The sequence below is a fragment of the Neopelma chrysocephalum genome, unplaced genomic scaffold (genome assembly GCF_003984885.1).
Source record: "Neopelma chrysocephalum unplaced genomic scaffold, ASM398488v2 Primary Assembly neopelma1_64, whole genome shotgun sequence".
Lineage (NCBI taxonomy): Eukaryota > Metazoa > Chordata > Aves > Passeriformes > Pipridae > Neopelma > Neopelma chrysocephalum.
This window is the reverse complement of record NW_020897721.1, coordinates 8,263,911-8,281,232: the sequence shown is the minus strand read 5'-3', so window position 1 is coordinate 8,281,232 and position 17,322 is coordinate 8,263,911. Positions and strand designations below refer to the sequence as shown.

Genomic DNA, 17,322 nt, shown 5'->3' with positions numbered 1-17,322 from the left:
TACAATAAACTTAATCCATAATACACCCAGGTATATATCCTATAGTGGTAGAACAGAAAAATAACTAGTATGTGGAGGGATAGTGAATCTGGAATCCTGTGCAATGTGCTCTAGGATAGCCCTGCTTGAGCAGGGAGGTTGGACCAGATGACCCAAGGTGAAGCATCTTGTTGTTTATATAAAAAGTAAGTCAGTGAGGCTCATTTGTCTAATTACACGTTCTCACTATAGTGGAATAACTGGCTTCTGAGGAATTATCCTCACTGGGAATCTGTGAGCAAGACCTGTAAGAAAACAATACTAAATAATGATTTGACAGCCTGGAAATAAGGAAAATTTTGGGGATAAATATGTGTCAATATTTTGGTTATTCTAATCTAAATTAGTTTGAAGAGCAATTATTAATAGAATTAATCTTCTGGCTCCCAACATTACTTACACTGCATTTACTGTTACCAGAACAGAATTTGTTTTCTTATTAATGTAATTAATGTGCTATCTCCTCTTTCTGTTTCTTTCTCTTCCCTTTTCTGTTCTGTAACTAGAACACATAGCATGTGGAATGCATGTGAATATTCTGTGCATTGCTGGGGTGTCTGCATGTTCTCCATGTGGCTCAGTAGCACTTCACAAGCACTTTTCACTGGCAGTTGGGCAGCTTTGGACACAGTGGTATCCCCACATATTGCTGTAGTTCTATGATTTAAAGAATTAGTCAAATGGACAAAAGGCTCTTGTTGTCGTGTACACATTCTTTCAAATACAGTCTGATTACACCTCTCTCAAGCTACTGAATTCTGAGTTTGAAACACAGTTTAAAGTTACTCAGTGCTGAGATTGCACATACAGATAGGACAGGAATAATTCCTCTGATAACTCTGGGTCAAAGATCTGTGTTGTGACTTCACTTAGTATCTGTACAGGTAGGAGGGTTTTAATCTCACTACTGGCCTCACAACTCAATGCTTAGTATTCAAACTTTATAAAAATCAAAATTATATGCCTTGAGACTGCTTGTGAAATCATGAGTCAGTTGGGATACATGGTTGAGCAGGCTCTTTCCTGTAGAGTGCAGGATTTTTTTCCCTACAGCTGTCGTTCTGTCTTAAAATTTATTTAAACAGGATTGGGCAGAAACACTAATTCTATTCTCTTGCTTTTCTGCTGCATGCCATCTTTTCTATTCCCATTACTGACTCTACTGATTACTATCATTGACAGTTCATGAACCTTTCTTGAGAACTGGTGGGGAGTAGAGTCTTTTTTTCTTTTACTTCTACATTTGATGTTATACTGATCTCACCCTTCCGTTTTATGCAAGTTGTTGGGAATGGAGTGAAAGAGCAAATCTACCTGACTATAGGCAAATACTATTCAGGAGGAAAGGCACTTCAGGAATTCCTTTTGCAGCTAATATCCAGGGTCTGGATCACAGGACACCGTGGTTTTCACATGCAGCAGAGTGGAAGGGGGCAGTGTGATATGTAGCATGTGTAATGTGAATGAAGACAACCCAGCACAGTAAGTGAACGTGGAGTAATGGGACAGGTAGAAAGAGGAATGTAATGGAGAACAAAAGCAGGCATGAGCAACATTTTCAAGGGTGATAATCAGAACACAAAAAAGAAAAAATAATAATAATAGAAGTGCCATTGTAGGGCCAACTAGATCTTAAGAGACCATTTTTGAATGCACTCTTAGATGAGAGCTCCTCGTGTGAAGGATGAGTGTGCTTAGAGAATGAATACAGTAAATGGGGGAGAAGGTGCACAGGATGAATGGATCCATCTGTGAAATGGTGGTTTTTTGCAGCTCCTCTGTTCTTTATATTGAAAAGGTTCATGAACTGATCATGGGCCAAGAATCATTCTCATCCATCCCTACCTACTAACCTCCTTTCATACTTGAAAAGCCAGAGGATTTTGAAACCTGGGCAGTGGAACTTGCATTTTTGGACTGACAAGTCATGTCTTTAGTAAACTATGTTTTGTTCAATACCTTAGACTCTGCTGAACAGAAAGTGCTCTGAGATCAAGAGCACAGTCTGACCACATCTGTGAGCTAAAATAGCACTCAGAAGAACAATAATTTGGTGTTTAATTCTCAGACCTCCTGGTAAGGACTGTGAAGGCTAAAGAATAGAGCAGCACAGTGAAAAAGTGGTTACCCACAGCAGTGGACAGCAGATGTGCTGAAAAATAGGGCTATTGTAATGGAATAGGCCTTGATTCCACAAGCTACTTGATTATGTTCCTAAGCTCTTTCTGAATAGGGCCAAGTGAGGAAAGAACAGAGCTGAATTCTTTTGTTGAAAGTTTTAGTGAGCCCCAGAACTTGTAAACAATGCTGAAGTATTCCACTTCATATTATTAAGTGTTTGTAATCTACCCAGTTATGCATCAGAAGGAGAAGGCATATAGGACTGATGTACTTGAGTCACAAAATACTATGAATATATCTGGAATACTTTGAAGCTGTATTCCTTGAGTAGGGAGTGTGTGCATCGAAACCCTTGAGTAAGTTAAATGGCAAGTCTCTAACATGTAACAGGATGCATATGATAAATAATCTGGAGAGGGATTTTTGCCTAAAAATAAGATAATTTCTGCCTAGATAAGCTACTCAGTTGGCAAAGTAATAACACTTGTAAATATAGAGCAGATGGAGAGTAGTTTAACAATATGCATGAATCAGGAATTATAATATCTCCTTTTTTTAAAAAAAGTTTTCCTGAATATTTAGTGGTTTTCATTAAATCAGATTTCTAAAAATAATAGTTATGATGAAGCTGCGAAAGCACTGAACCTCAGGCAGGACTACTACAGCTATTGTAGATTCTGCAGAGTATTTGTGGGGAGTTGGCTGCACAGTTTGGTGACAGCACATCTATTATACCAGTAGGGCTTGGCTACAGTCCTGCCTTACAGATGTGGTGACAGCTCTGTTTTTTCCATTAGTATTTAAGCCACTTAAAGAAAAAGTATCTCATACTGCAGCAGGATTATTATGTAGGCTCATAGTAGAAATGAAAAATCGAAATGATATTGCCTCTTTTACACTTATCTTGATGCCTGTTATTAATATTTTTTGCACCCATGAAGAAACTGCAAATATCCCTTATCCTCTTCTTTGTGCGTGTTGATCCTCATACCTCCCCAAACACATAACAGTGTGAAAATTAAAATACTTGCCAAATATCTCTCTGCCCCCCCCCCCCCCCCCAAAATCCATATTTCTAAAATATTTCTAAGAATAGGAATAGCAGGAAATCATCTGAGTAACTGGCCAAAAATTGTAACAGGAGTGAGATGGATGCCAAGAACGAGATGGATGCCAGTAACATAATAAGCACATTTGATAATAAGCAAAAATGCACAAGATAGTCTGTGTTTGAATATAACATATCAACATGCATATGAATATGTTACAGAGCTCAAACTATGCTTAAAGAAATGCAGAAGTTTGATTTCATGTTACAGAATTTTGTTGAAAAAGTTCCCTTGTCACATTGTCATAAATGCTTTTTAATCCTGAGGATTGAAACATCAAAGTAGTCAGAAGATTTTAACTCAAACTTTGTTTTTACAGAATGATCAAGAGTCAGCCTCAGGAGTACAGTTTTATTCCTCGGACATGGATCTTCCCTGCAGAATACACACAGTTTCAGAACTATGTAAAAGAACTGAAGAAGAAACGTAGACAGAAAACTTTCATAGTCAAACCAGCTAATGGTGCAATGGGACATGGGTAAGTTGTGATTTAACTTCAGTCTTCTCACCCATCAAACATGAAATCCAGTGCTAATAACAGCATTAACAGAAACTGTGTATTAGTAAGAATATTGTATTTCAAGTTGTATGAAGGTCCATGTATAGGGTGAAGGCTTCACAAGCCTCAAATAAGCTCAAATAATTCTTAAGTTTATGATACTTTTATTATGAATTTATCTGCTGCTTTTAGACTTACGGGGTGAGACCATCCTGGGCATAAAGGGGAGGGCTCTGGTGGCTGGAGCTGCGGGGGTGTGGTGTGGGAGGATGTCAGGATGTTTCCCAGCTCTGAGACCAGCCTAGACACCCCATTGCATTCCCAAATCACAGCCAGGCAGAGGAGCAGAAACGTGTTTGAGAGCAGCAGCTGCAGGGTATAGGAGAGAAGAGGAAATGCTCTTGGGGGTGTGGCTGGAGGGGCACTCCTGGGAGGAGGTGACACCCATGCTGGAGGAGGGACACCCCTGAAGAGACCACGACCTGCAGTGGAATTGAAACACTTTTGTCTGTAACAGGGCTGCAGAGTGAAAATCCAATGAGATAAATATTGCAATTGTATTCTTAGTTCTTGTTTCTACATATTTCAGTTGTAGCTTTTACTGCTTTTAATATCAATTTGGACTGTACAATATAGTAAAGCTCTTAGTTATTCAAAATATATCAGAATTACTAGAAAAGTAAGGCCCCTGAAATTCACGATTTCCTCATTTTTCAGTCCTCTTGATAAGGACAAAGATAAGCTGAAGGGAAAGGTACCAGCATAGTTCAGAGAAATGCCTGGAAGGTACTTCAGTATGATAGGAGTATTCAGCACCAAAACTCTGAAATAAGATTAAACACAGAATAAGATTAAGGTAGCAAAGTTCTGGGAGTTTGAGGTTAATAACTGTATACTGAAAATATTGGCTTTTACAGTTATTTAAAAGTCTATGTAGTTAGAAACTGGGAGTTCATAATTCGTATGTAAACCTTTTTTCATTCTGATGTGGGGAAATTGGAAATACAGAAATACCAAACTTACTCTATGCCATTCTTAGTCATGCAGATCAGTGTCCTGCTTTGCAAACATCATCAGTATGTCAGGTTAGCACTGAAAGTTCTTTGCAGCCTGTACCTCGTGCAGAAGTTGTGACAAAGACTGGAAGTCTATTTTTAGAGCTGCAGGGGGAATAATCACAGAAGCTGGAGACTGGTCGTTCTGCCAAACAATTTCTGAGTGCAGAGCAAACCCATTACTACAAATTGTTGAATCAAAGCAAGCAGAAAGTTATTTTGAAATGGCTCATTGCCTGTTTTCATCCAGTGAAGAACCATAAAGGACAGGAAACCAAAAGCCATGTAAGGGAATGGAACTTTTTCCCTACCCTAAAAACTAGATATGTAAGTCTCTTTCTTTAGGTGGACTTTAGCCTGGCTGAGTGACCATGAAAATGTATTTCATAGAGTAATGTTCAAGTTCCACATTTTTAAAATAACTTTTGTTTTTACCAGGATCTCCTTAATAAGAAATGGAGAAAAGTTACAAGCTCAGGATCACTTAATTGTTCAGGAATATCTTGACAAACCGTTTCTTATGGAAGGCTACAAGTTTGATTTACGTGTGTATATTCTTGTAACCTCCTGTGATCCATTAAAAGTATTTTTATATCATGATGGACTGGTGAGAATGGGCACAGAAAAGTATCACCCCCCCAGTGACTCAAATTTGGTAAGTTGGAGTTCATTCCAATTTATTGCTTATGCATATAAACTTCTACCTGTATAGCATTTGGAGAAGGTAAAATAAAATAAATTGGGGTGTGAGATTTAATTTGATGCTCATCTGGATGAACTTCTGCATTGTCATTGAAGAGAAAAAATTAAAATGAAAGTTCTTAACTCATGCTTTTCAAAATCACAAGCATAGCCATATTGCTTATATGTAAACATTTTATATGACTGCATGTGTGTATGCTACATACGAACATATTTAAATGTTTTCTACAAGAAAGCAAAAGATATCAATTATTGACATTCAACCCAGAAAAAATAAAGTAAATCAACTCACTCCAACAACAGTCACTTTGCTTTTATGTTCATGTGAGACTCAGTCTGGGCTGGGGTGGGAGGTGGTAATAAGGTTTGTCTCCTGCTGGATTGTTGTTTAATGTCCCTGAAGTTCAGAGCTCATGCTGAGGGTCCTGCAAGGTTTCAGAACAGAGGGCAGCAGCAGCAGCAGGAGGGAGCAGTGTGGGAGGGGGGCACTGCAGCCCCTGAACTGAGGGATCTGCTGCTCTTGGTCAGTGCCCACTGACAGGACAGACCTGGCAGCTTTAGGGTGATCAGCAGGGCTGCCTATAAACTGAGGGAAAACCAAGAAATGGGGAGCAACATGCTGAAGATTTTGGACACTTTCATCCCCTTGTTCACTGCATAGCAGCTTGCCCTGTTGAGGGGTGTAACCCTTCTCTTCTGGCACAGACTGAAATGCAGATGTGTAAGAAAGAAGTGGATTTGAAGCACTGGTAGATTTGATTTCTTATACCTCACTCTGTACTCCATTGTATATTTCTTTTTCCATAACATATACTTTTAGAGCTACTTCAGTGTAATTATGTAGCAGACAACACATGTAGAGCCTTTCTCCCTACTTGCAACTTAAAATTGTGACCGTGTCTTGGTGCATCTTTGAAAAATGCAGGTATAATTTGTAGCCCAGTACAAATGCTGTATTTGGAAGAGTTCCAGTACTATATTTGGAATAGCTTGCTTTTAATATTTTTGTTTTGCTACTAATCTCGGCATTAGCAGCACTGAAATATGCTCTGAGAGGATAAGTGGAACAGGCAGTTGTTTCTGTGTTCTCACCACTGCTCATGCTCTGGTTTGTCTATTGTATGAAATAACCTGGCTTGTCCCTCATGACATTGTTCTCTGGATGACATTGTTCCATAGTGACATTGTTCCACATAACTTCAGACTATTAGTTCACGTGTTTAACAAAACACTTTCATTTTTTTTGTAGTCTGAGAAATAATTACTTGTGTCTGAAATAATTTGAATTTCATGAAAAGATTACAGTTATGGTGACTGAAAACCAACAGATTTCAGAATGATTCTCAAAGGAGTAATTGGAAGCCACAGGAGAAATTCATTAATTCTAGTGCTACTACAATATGTTTTTAACTAGTGTGCAGTTAAATTGAGTTGTTTGGTAAATTTCATGAAGTTCTTTTTAAACATAAGGCTGTATAGTGAGATAAATGACAACAGAAGGCTTGTGTTAGCTATCAAAGAGCAAATGGAACAGAAAGCTTATGGTCAACTTAGAATATCAACTGCTCTCCTGTTTGTAATCAAACATGACAGAACTGTGATGAGGACAGTCCTCATGGCAGTGTAAGTGGAAAGCTAAATTAATATCTGCACTGGGAGATAATGTAAATCTACAGACCATGATTTATAAATTGGCCTTGCAAAGGGAATGGTTTTTTTAAATTCAACTGATAACATGAATCTAATGCTGGTGACATTTTGCTCCTTAAAGTAACTGTAGTACTCACTCATTTATGTTGTGTATGTCTTGAAATTTACCTCCCTCTGATGTATGGCTACCAGCCAGTTAAAAATGAGCAATTCTGGCAGATATCAACGTGGCAGATGAGTTTATATGTAAAAGATATTTTAAAGTATCACTATAATGAGAACATTTCTCATAAATAAGCCACAGTGAAAACTGAAATGTGGGATTGTCTATGAAACAGATGCCAGAGTGTTTTTTAGCACTTTTAAAGTAGCACTACAAAATACCATCTTTATTGTTTGCTTCTTGTGGAATGTAATCATTCTGTAAGTTATCATGATTGCTTTTCACATTTTTACCTAGTTGTTTACATACAGACCTGTAAAAATGGCAGATATATTATATTATGTAACCAGATGTTGAGTGGTAGATCAGTGGACTGCAGCTGGCTTAAATATGAGCCCAGGTTTTGCTGGAGGAAGGTTAGAACATTCAGCATTCAGTATAAATCTCCAAGAACTGGAAACACTAAATCTGCATATAGTGTATTTACAAATATGAACTGTTGGGCTGTGTCATTATTGATTTAATGTACTTTTAAAATTTTCATTATTTTGAATTGACTATTCTGGAGTTGTATTTAAGTTTTTTTTAAATATCCTTTTTCCCTTTTTTAGAGTCAATTGTATATGCATCTGACTAACTACTCTGTCAATAAACATAATGAACACTTTGAACGGGATGAAACAGAAGACAAAGGAAGCAAACGCTCCATAAAATGGTTTACTGAGTTTCTAGAAACAAATAATCTTGATGTCTCCAAATTCTGGAGTGATATTTCAGTAAGACAAACTAATGCTTATTTATTTTGTGTGTTCTTAGAAAATTAGTTGCTTCTGTTTTACTGCAATACAGAATGATTTCTGAAACTTTATTAATCCAAATTCTCAGCAATGCATGCCACAAAGGACATACTATAAATGATTATTATGTTTTTTAAAAGACTAACTTCAGTCAGATTACAAATTTAATGTTAACGTTTTTCTGAGGATCAGAAGTCCTTTAAAACAGTTGTTCACATAAGTAATATGATACAAAGGAACCATCCTGTTTAAATTCTTGGAGACTTTTCTGGAGTATAAAGTGAATTTTATGTGTGAATATTTACAATATTGTAGTCAGTACTGTATGTATCTGTGGACTTTGACCAGCACCACTGAAGTGGTTGCATTACAGGTGTCTTTAGGTGAGGAATAGTCCTAAGACTGTTAGAGCTTAGAGCTGTATGTATGATTCTGAGAATACTTGCTGAAAACTATATTGCAAAATGAAATGGGTGAAGATTGGCCATACTGTACTATGCTCCCAATATGCTTTTATTATTTAACTTATTATTTTTCTCCAAGTTCATATGTACCACACAAACTATAACAATATAGTCTAGAACTATATAAAATTATATTTTTTCCTCTATGTAAATAGTTTATTTATTATGGACTATTTGTTTGGTATTTTAATTTTTTTTAGTAGATATGTAAATGAAATGTAACATAGTACAGTATGAAACGCAGTAATTCAGTATATGCTGGTGTGTCCCTGCAGGAGCTGGTGGTGAAGACTCTGATTGTTGCAGAGCCCCATGTTCTCCACGCGTACCGCATGTGCAGGCCCGGGCAGGCACCGGGCAGCGACAGCGTCTGCTTTGAGGTCCTGGGATTTGATATTCTGCTGGACAGAAAGCTGAAACCATGGCTCCTAGAGGTAAACCTCTTCATACAGCTGTAAAGGAAATTTTTATGAGTAAAGGTAACTAAGCCCCAGCTGAATCCATATCTGGGTAAGAAAACTGGCAAAGGAAATGGGTGCATTGCAGGAGGTGCTGTTGTTGAGTACATCAATGGTGCTTTTTCTGCAGCACCCGTATGGAAACACTACCTTGCAGTGATTTTTGGATACTCAAGTAAAAGTAATTGTTTTCCTGGACAGCTGTTGCATTTCAGATGTTTTTGGAAGTTGTAATGGGAATTGTGATGTTAATGTAGTTGTTACTGTAGCTGGAGGACACTGATTATGGCACTGGGTGCTACATGGATTTCCTTCAGAAGCATGGCTGTGGAATACAGCTCTGGCAACTTTTGTGAATGTACACCCTTAATTTGCTCCCTTTTGGGGATATGTGTGCTTTTTCTCTCCTATGCTTTTTAAAAACACCCCCATAAAGAGAGGAAACTAATTCAGTATACATGAATACTGCAAGCAATTGGCATAAATGGACTGGAAGAAACATTTCTCCCCTGATATGTTAGTTAGTGGTACAGTTAAGCTCAAGTGGTGCTCATTTTCAAACAGGAATGTTTGAAGTTTGTTTGTTGTGTCTCTTTAATTGCACCATTAATGACAGATTTCTCATATCATTCTGTTAACTGGTTGGGAGGCTATGGTGCTGGAGGAAGACAGCAAAATGGATTAAAAATCTGTCTATTGACAGTAAATCATGAATATGGTTTGGCTACTGATGAGCAAAACGTACACAAGTAATTCACCAAATTATAACCTCATTTTTAGGCCATTAATACTGCCAACAATTATTTTGTCATTCTTATTTCTCTCAGGGGCTCATCATAATTTTAATTAGAAAAGTAAAATTGCTCCACTGTTGCCATGCAGACATAGACATATTTGTTGGCTTTGATGTTCTCGCCAGAAGCAGCACATGACATGAACTTAGTCTGTACTGCATTGACATCTTCTGTTTTTGTCCAGTGGAGCCTGCTGGCCCTTTGATTTAGTGCTGCACTTCAGATTACCATCTATAGATTGCTGTAGCTTGCATATAACTGGGTGTAGTTACTAAAGTGCAGTTTAAAGCTGGTCCATGTAACTTTGCATCCAGCCTTGGAGCAAAAGCTGGTAGAGCTCTTCTGTGAGATGGTGAGTCAGCCTGTGCAGTAAATCCATCCTGAAGGACACGCCTCTGTGTCCTCTCGTGTTTGCATGAGGTGTGGGGATTCTGGGGGCTTGATTCACCATGTATGATAATGGGTCTCCGAGGAGAACGATACTATCCCAGACTTCTGGTTTATGAGAGAGAGAACTCCTAAAGGAGTAAATGCTGCTCTGGTACTTGGAGTTGCTGGAGAATACTTCAGGGCTTGGAGTTGTATGCCTGGTTACTATTTTTTTTGTTCATACAAAAGTCTAAGTACTTTGCCAGACATTTAACTAAACTAACAGAAATTTCAAACTTTGAAACTTTACTTGGTTTGTATATTTGTCTACTATTTTTTACTGTGCTTGTTCATGTTTTTTGCAGCACTCACAAAACACTGTATGTATGCTACATGTAGTGTAGTAAAGATCAAATATTCAATGTATATAAATGCACTATACATAATATATATATTCCACGTGTATATATGTGCACATATATAGATAATTTTTTTTTCTAAAACAGTTCTGGCTTCTTCACCAGATTTCCACTCTTAATCTCTTTCCACCATTCCAGTCTGGCCAAAACCCCCTTAGGGAAGTGAATCATTCTTTCTAACAGTGGTAACAAGTACTAATCACAAGGCCCTGAATGTTCCCAGCGTTATGGGAAAATTGCCAAAATGGGATTAGGATGATAAATCTAGTTTCACGTTTCCATGCCTCATGTAGCTTTTCTGTTATAAAGATAGCTTAATAAACTATTACAAGAAATAAATTGTGCAACATATTATAGTGACTCTGCTTTCCTGAGTTGACTTGTGTTTATATTGCCTTGATGGTTGTAGCTCTCCTGCTCCTTGATTCTACTGAACTTCCGGAACCTTCTACGGGAGTGAGGGCTCTGGGAAATGCAGGATTGCCATCTTGTGGCACCAAATGTTTCTGGCAAGCATTTGTGCAGTCTCAGCAGCCTCCATCCTTTCTGAGTAGCAACAACTACCTAGATCCAGACCTCCCTTCAGTTCCCATAAAATCCAGTTTTACTCTTTTTGACCAAAATTTCCTAGCTTGCTTATTTTATGTAAGAGGGGAAATCATACACTTGAGGTTCTTGGATGGACTCCAACTTTGTTCAACCTCATTATATCCAGTTGTGATCACTGGAGAAAAAGATCCCATATATTTTAGTAACTGCCTTAAGTGCAGGGTACCCACCTTCCCTTGTGATTTATGTGGTCAACAGAAACCTTATGCACACATTCACAAGTGTAACTGAACTAGCAAAATCTGTTCAAAACTTTGTTAACAGCCCATGAATATGAACATCTTAGACCAACCAATTATTGCTAATTCCTCTTAATGAAGTAGTTGAAGTTCACATCCACAAGCTTTCCAGCACTGACTCCATTCTCTCATGTTCCACTTTCCCTGCCTGTGTCCCTGGAGGTCCAAAGGCCAACACGGGGCAGGAGAGGTCTGATTCTCCAAAAAGAGAGGGGGAGGTGGTTATAGGAAGTTTTCAGTGTCTTATGTTCTTCACCAGGACGAACATACTGTTGTGATGGTGAAGTTTTCTTCCTCTTTGCTCTTAGCTTCACTTCAGGGTTATTTTTATTCCTTTGCTGCCAATGTCCACTTGCTGGCTGTTCATTCACTGGCCAGCAATTCCACATTGTGTTTAAGTTTTACCACAAGTCTTTTACATTTCCTGGAATCACTTCTTGTGCTCTCTTTGTTATCCCCAGCCCCCGTGTTATCCAGTGTCCAAGGCTGCATTCCTGCAGTGAATGCAGTTTGGCCACTGTGCTCTGTGTGGATCTGAGCCTCTGGATTTTCAAGGCCTTCACTATCATCATTTGCTTGTACTTTTGCAGTCCCTCATACAATCCTGGTTTTGTCAACAACCTTCGAGATGTGCCTTCCTGATAAAATTACTGATGTTGCATTAACACAACCTAATTGAGTATGTCCCAGTCCATGGGTCACTGAACTCTAAAGAAGAGTCTCTCAGCTGACAGAGGCACATGGTTTGGTAACCAGTTATTAGGATACCTCTTGTGGCATATCACTAGTATGTTATCAAGGTTACTGTACTACTGTCTTACAGATTAGTCAGCAATCATATTTCTTGTCTGGAAATAAGGGATAAGCACATGACAAATAAGGGATATTACTTTCTTTTGAAGGATATTTTAAGGGAAAATCAATTGCCTTAACATACAGTTTTTGCATAAGACTTCTCAAGCTTCTCATCCATGACCACAATTGATAAAAAAAGACACTTTATTCCAGTGAATATTTAGCTCCTTACATGAGTAAAATTATATGCAGATATCAAACAGCTGAATATAGAGAGTGATGGTATTTGCATTCCTTGTACTACTCAGACTACAGCCATGTGGAAATACATTTCCAATGTATCTCATCACATTTCATTGGCACTTGAAAAGAAAAAGGGATGCAAATTAATGTTTGTACTGTCGCAGTGTAGAAAAAATCAGCCTATGTGATGTGATAGGAGAGGAACAGGTCAGTCTAAAGAGGTTAAAAAATTAAATATTTGGATGAAAGTCTTCAAAAAAATATGTATAAATCTTTTCACTATTTCTGCCAAATTTTCATGTTTTTTGTTTCAACATCAGTTCTCACTGCTCAGTTTGCCAGCCTGTCTGCAAAACCAGCCAACAAGCTGATTCCAAAGCTGAAAGGCCCCTGTTGGCTCTGAGCACAAGTGAGGGGGCAGCTGGGACCCAGAACAGGGCAGGGGGTGGCTCACCAGCAGCACAGTTCTGTCCCACAGCTGCACAGGCTCTAAGATGGAGTTAAATTGTTAAAACAACATATTAATTAACTGCTTTTTCCCTCTGCTTTGGACATACAAAACTGTCCCAGTTCTGATTTGCACGGGGCACAAGGTGTTAGCACTCACTGCTGAAGCCCTTTGTGTCTGTCCCTCCTGGAACCAGCACTGCTCATTCATGAGCAAGGTGAGATTCCTGCCTCTCACTAGCACCCCTTGCTCAAATGTTCATTTTTATGCCATCCTGGAAAGGATTCCTAGACTAAATCATTACTCATTCTCAAAGCTTTCTGAAAATGGAAGTTCTGCAGAGTCCATAGCTTGGTAGGGTTGTAGGGTGGCTGTTAAGAGTGTGATTTAGTCTTGTTGATTCCCAGTTGCATTTCCTTGTTTCTCTATACTTACGGTAACATTTTTAATCTCTTTTCTTGTACTTAGCTTATAAACTTTTTGTTACTGAGACATTTAATTATTTTTTGTTTTCACACTATGTACTGATTTAATAACATAGATCTCTAGGTGTTGCTGTCAAGTGTATCTGAAAAGTTATTTAAATATGCTTGAGCAGACCTTGAATTAGAGGCTCTTTTTGTTCTTGTATAGTCGTTACTTTTTAGAGTAGTATTTAAAGTTGCCTTCAGACTGGGAACTAGGAAAGAGTTTAACTCTTCCTGTGCTGGAGCACCACAGCACAGCCCATCATATCATGTGTTATAATGTGTTTAACAGCACTTTGTGGGGTAAATGTTCTGGTTGCAGCAAGTGCAAGTGGATCAGACTGGATTCACAGTGCCAGTACTTGAATGGTGTCCACTGTAAGTGGCTGGATAACTTGGTGACTGAAAGGTACAGCTCCTGGTTCCCAGTAGCTGTCATACTCAATAATCTTATTTGTTAAAAAATACAAATGGCAAAGAGCTTCTCCACATGTGTTCTGTAAATCTGCTATATTTGAAAGAGTCATTTCTCCAAAGCCTGTTACAACAGGTGTGTTCCCCATGAACCTGAACATTCCTGACTAGTCTGTATCTTATTTTTTTCAGATTAATCGTGCCCCAAGCTTTGGAACGGATCAAAAAATAGACTATGATGTAAAAAAAGGTGTTCTGCTGAATGCATTACAACTTCTCAACATACGGTAACTTGTCCTCTTTTCTTCAGTCTGGATCCTTGTTTGCTTTGATTTTTTTTAATTTTTTTTTTTTTTAAACTTGAATTGGACAGAGAGAAAATGAAGACCTTTTTTTCACCTTCATATTTTCAAAATGTAAATGTTTCCCTTGCTGTCAGTTTTGCTATAGAAATAGCCCAAATTTAATTTTTCTTCTTGCATATGTGCTTGCAAAAAAAAGAATAGTAATAGTAATTTTTGTACTTTTTAAAAAAATTATTTTTCAAAGGGGTCTCAAAGTTGGGATATGTGTGCAGTCATGGGCATGGTGATACTGTCACATACAGTCAAAAGCCATACCCTCTACAGGAAAAGTCTGTAGCTGGGATATGTTGGAAAAAAGCTACACTTCAGGAAAATAGAAGCAACCATGTTTGTACATTAAAGTATAGCAGAGAGTTTATACAGTATCCTTTAAGAATATTGTAGCCATGAAAGTTAATACTAAATAAACTCCCAACTTAGTGAGTGTTTCAATTCTAATTTTATATAATAAACCACACATGACTGATTGAAAAATACAGATGATATACTTGATATGAAAGTGCGTCTTAGCTGCATTGGGTTGACATTTCTTAATATCATCTGTGTTTCAGGACAAGTGATAAAAGGAGGAATTTAGCTCAGCAGAAGGCTGAGGCTCAGAAAAGGCTGTATGGTCAGGGCTCCATGAGAAAACTGCTGCCAGGCTCCTCGGACTGGGAGAAGCAGCGGCACACGCTGGAGAGGAGGAAAGAGGAACTGGTAGGAAGGGGAAAAAAGTGCTAGTTCCTGCCCGTGGTTTATGGTCTCCTTGTTTTAATTGTCTTATTTTCTTGATTTGTAGAAGGAAAGACTTGCACAAGTACGTAAACAGATTTCCAAAGAGGAGCATGAAAATAGACACATGGGGAACTACAGGTGCATATTTTTGACTGTATTAGTAGGAAGTGTTCAATGCATTCATCAGGAATAATGGAAATAAGTATTTGTGATAGATGACAATTTTCTGCTAAAAATGTGTAGGCATTTATAGAAAATATATACATCTACATCAGGTAGGTTTTTATCCAGGTAGCTCTTTCCTTGATTCTAATTTTTTATATGCACTTAGGAATTTCTATGACATCAGTCACCCTAGTATTTGGGCAAGACATTTGTTTGAAAGATGTGATTATTCACACTCAGTGTACCAAGGAGCATGACTGTTTTATGGACCTGTCCTGTAACCACACGTGATCATTCTTATCTTTCTGGGGATGAGGGAGGGCAATATAGGGGGATGATTATTCCCCTGTAAAGAAATCAAATCTGATTTGTATCTCAGAGGCTTGCCAAAAATTCAGAAAATTTATTGGTGCATCCACCATTTTTAATAGAATGACATTTGAAATACTATATTTGTATTTTTGCACTTTGATTTTGGATCTTAGTAGGTTTAAACATAAGTACCTTCAGATTCCTTGGTAAAATATGTTCAACAAGAGCTTTATCTTGTCAGTTACAATAGGCATTGGCCAGAAAACAAAAATTTTGTTTAATGATGTTTTTATTATTATTTCCTGATTTGTGCTTCAATGAGAAGTGAAAGCAAGGCCTCTGAATATTTGTTGAAAGGGAGCAGAGTATGTAAGAGATGACGGGAATATTTGCCCACTCTTCATAATATTCATCCAGAACGTGGGAGCTCTGAGTTTACATATTTTATTCTGAATTAGTCAGAATGCCTTTATTGCTGTTCTTCATCACTGCTTTTTTTGAGCAGATGTTCTGTAATTCCCAGTAAAGTTCTCATTTAAACAGATAGATGTTTGTGTGAAATTTTCATTTTTGATGACTTAACATTTTGCTTTCAAAAAGTCTGTCTTTGTAACTTTCCCAGTTTTAATTACATCCTTTCTTGATGGAGCTGAACTAGTATGTAAAAAAACCCCTAAATGTAAAATGAAGTGATGAAGTGGTTATTTTCATGTCATTTAGAGAAACACCGTGGTGCTTTAACACATTCTTCTTTTTTGCTAACTTTAAAATCTCCCGTATTAAATGATCACGTTTTAGGTTGTTTATTCAGTTCTTGACTGAAACTGAGCCACATGTTCTCCTTATTTAGCTTTTGGGTTAATGTCATTCAATAAGAACACAACAATATTTTTTTCTCAGGAAAAAGTGAAGTGTCACTGCATGAGGAATGTGCTCTTGTAAAAGGGCAGAACAGCTTTGTGTGTTCTGATTACCATGGGCTAGAGAAAAGGCTGAGGAATCAGTAGATCCTGAGAAGGACAGTAATCCAGTAATCCTGGCTAGAGATGCAGAGGAATTTTCTCTGAGTGTTATGCAGTGTTTTCTCCATGTGAGATTCCTTGGCAAAGCAGGACTAACTTCTGTCAGGCACAGACATAGAATCATGGAAATTCTGGGTGCTGGTATTGCTGCCTGGATTAATATTGCACTGTGAACAGAAATCCAGGGAAACCTCAGTCAGCCTCAGCAGGTTTGGATTCAGTCTGTGGAGTCAGCTCAGCATTGGCTCAGTTGATGTCTGTCTGCAAGCACCACTGGCTCCAGAGGAGTAGGAGCCGGGCTTTCCAGGTTTTGGGAATTCCAGAGGAATTGGAAAGGACATATATGACTTTGAAATGGCTTTCAGCTGCAGTCTATTTCTACCTATATTAAAAGTATTATCCTTCCTTTAAAGTGCTGTTCTATGACACTTTTTCTGCAGTAGAATCCACACCATTAAACCATGTTGGCTGAGCCTAAATGAGAGCTCCTTCAGGTGTTTCATAAACTGGAACCATCTTCCTTTTGCTCTAGAAGTGCCCTGAGTCTAATGAGATTATAACCATCCTATTTTCATTGCAACAAAATCCTCATGGTAGATAACTTTCCAAGGAGGAAAAGTCTGAAAAGGAAGAAGGAGAAAGAACTTTGTAAAAAGTTCAAAAAGGACTCACAAACACATAAAAGTCACATAATACTGGCACTATATAAACCGTGTCTGTGCTTTGCACACTGCAGGCAAAATTAATTTATGGATTACTCCTTACAATTCATTAGAAATTAAGTTTTCCATCTTCATAATTTCTGGCTGTGTTTCAGGCATCCGTGACAGATGGATTGGAGTGGTGTTCTTCAAAGCCCATTCTTGCTTGATGAACATGAATAAATC

The 17,322-nt window shown here is 38.0% G+C and overlaps 1 protein-coding gene across 8 annotated transcripts in view; it reads left to right on the top strand.

Annotated features, from left to right (window-relative positions):
* The window catches only part of TTLL7 (tubulin tyrosine ligase like 7), a 61,612-nt gene that overhangs the window by 21,411 nt on the left and 22,879 nt on the right, over nucleotides 1–17,322 (top strand). For all 8 annotated transcript variants that reach the window (XR_003534192.1, XM_027683091.1, XM_027683095.1 and 5 more), the window contains 7 exons: nucleotides 3,589–3,747; nucleotides 5,262–5,478; nucleotides 7,950–8,114; nucleotides 8,875–9,033; nucleotides 14,047–14,141; nucleotides 14,771–14,918; nucleotides 15,001–15,074. Coding sequence is in view for 7 of the 8 variants with exons in the window: in XM_027683091.1 (XP_027538892.1) it covers nucleotides 3,589–3,747; nucleotides 5,262–5,478; nucleotides 7,950–8,114; nucleotides 8,875–9,033; nucleotides 14,047–14,141; nucleotides 14,771–14,918; nucleotides 15,001–15,074 (1,017 nt within the window). In the remaining variant the exon portion in view is untranslated. The remainder of the gene's footprint in view (nucleotides 1–3,588; nucleotides 3,748–5,261; nucleotides 5,479–7,949; nucleotides 8,115–8,874; nucleotides 9,034–14,046; nucleotides 14,142–14,770; nucleotides 14,919–15,000; nucleotides 15,075–17,322) is intronic.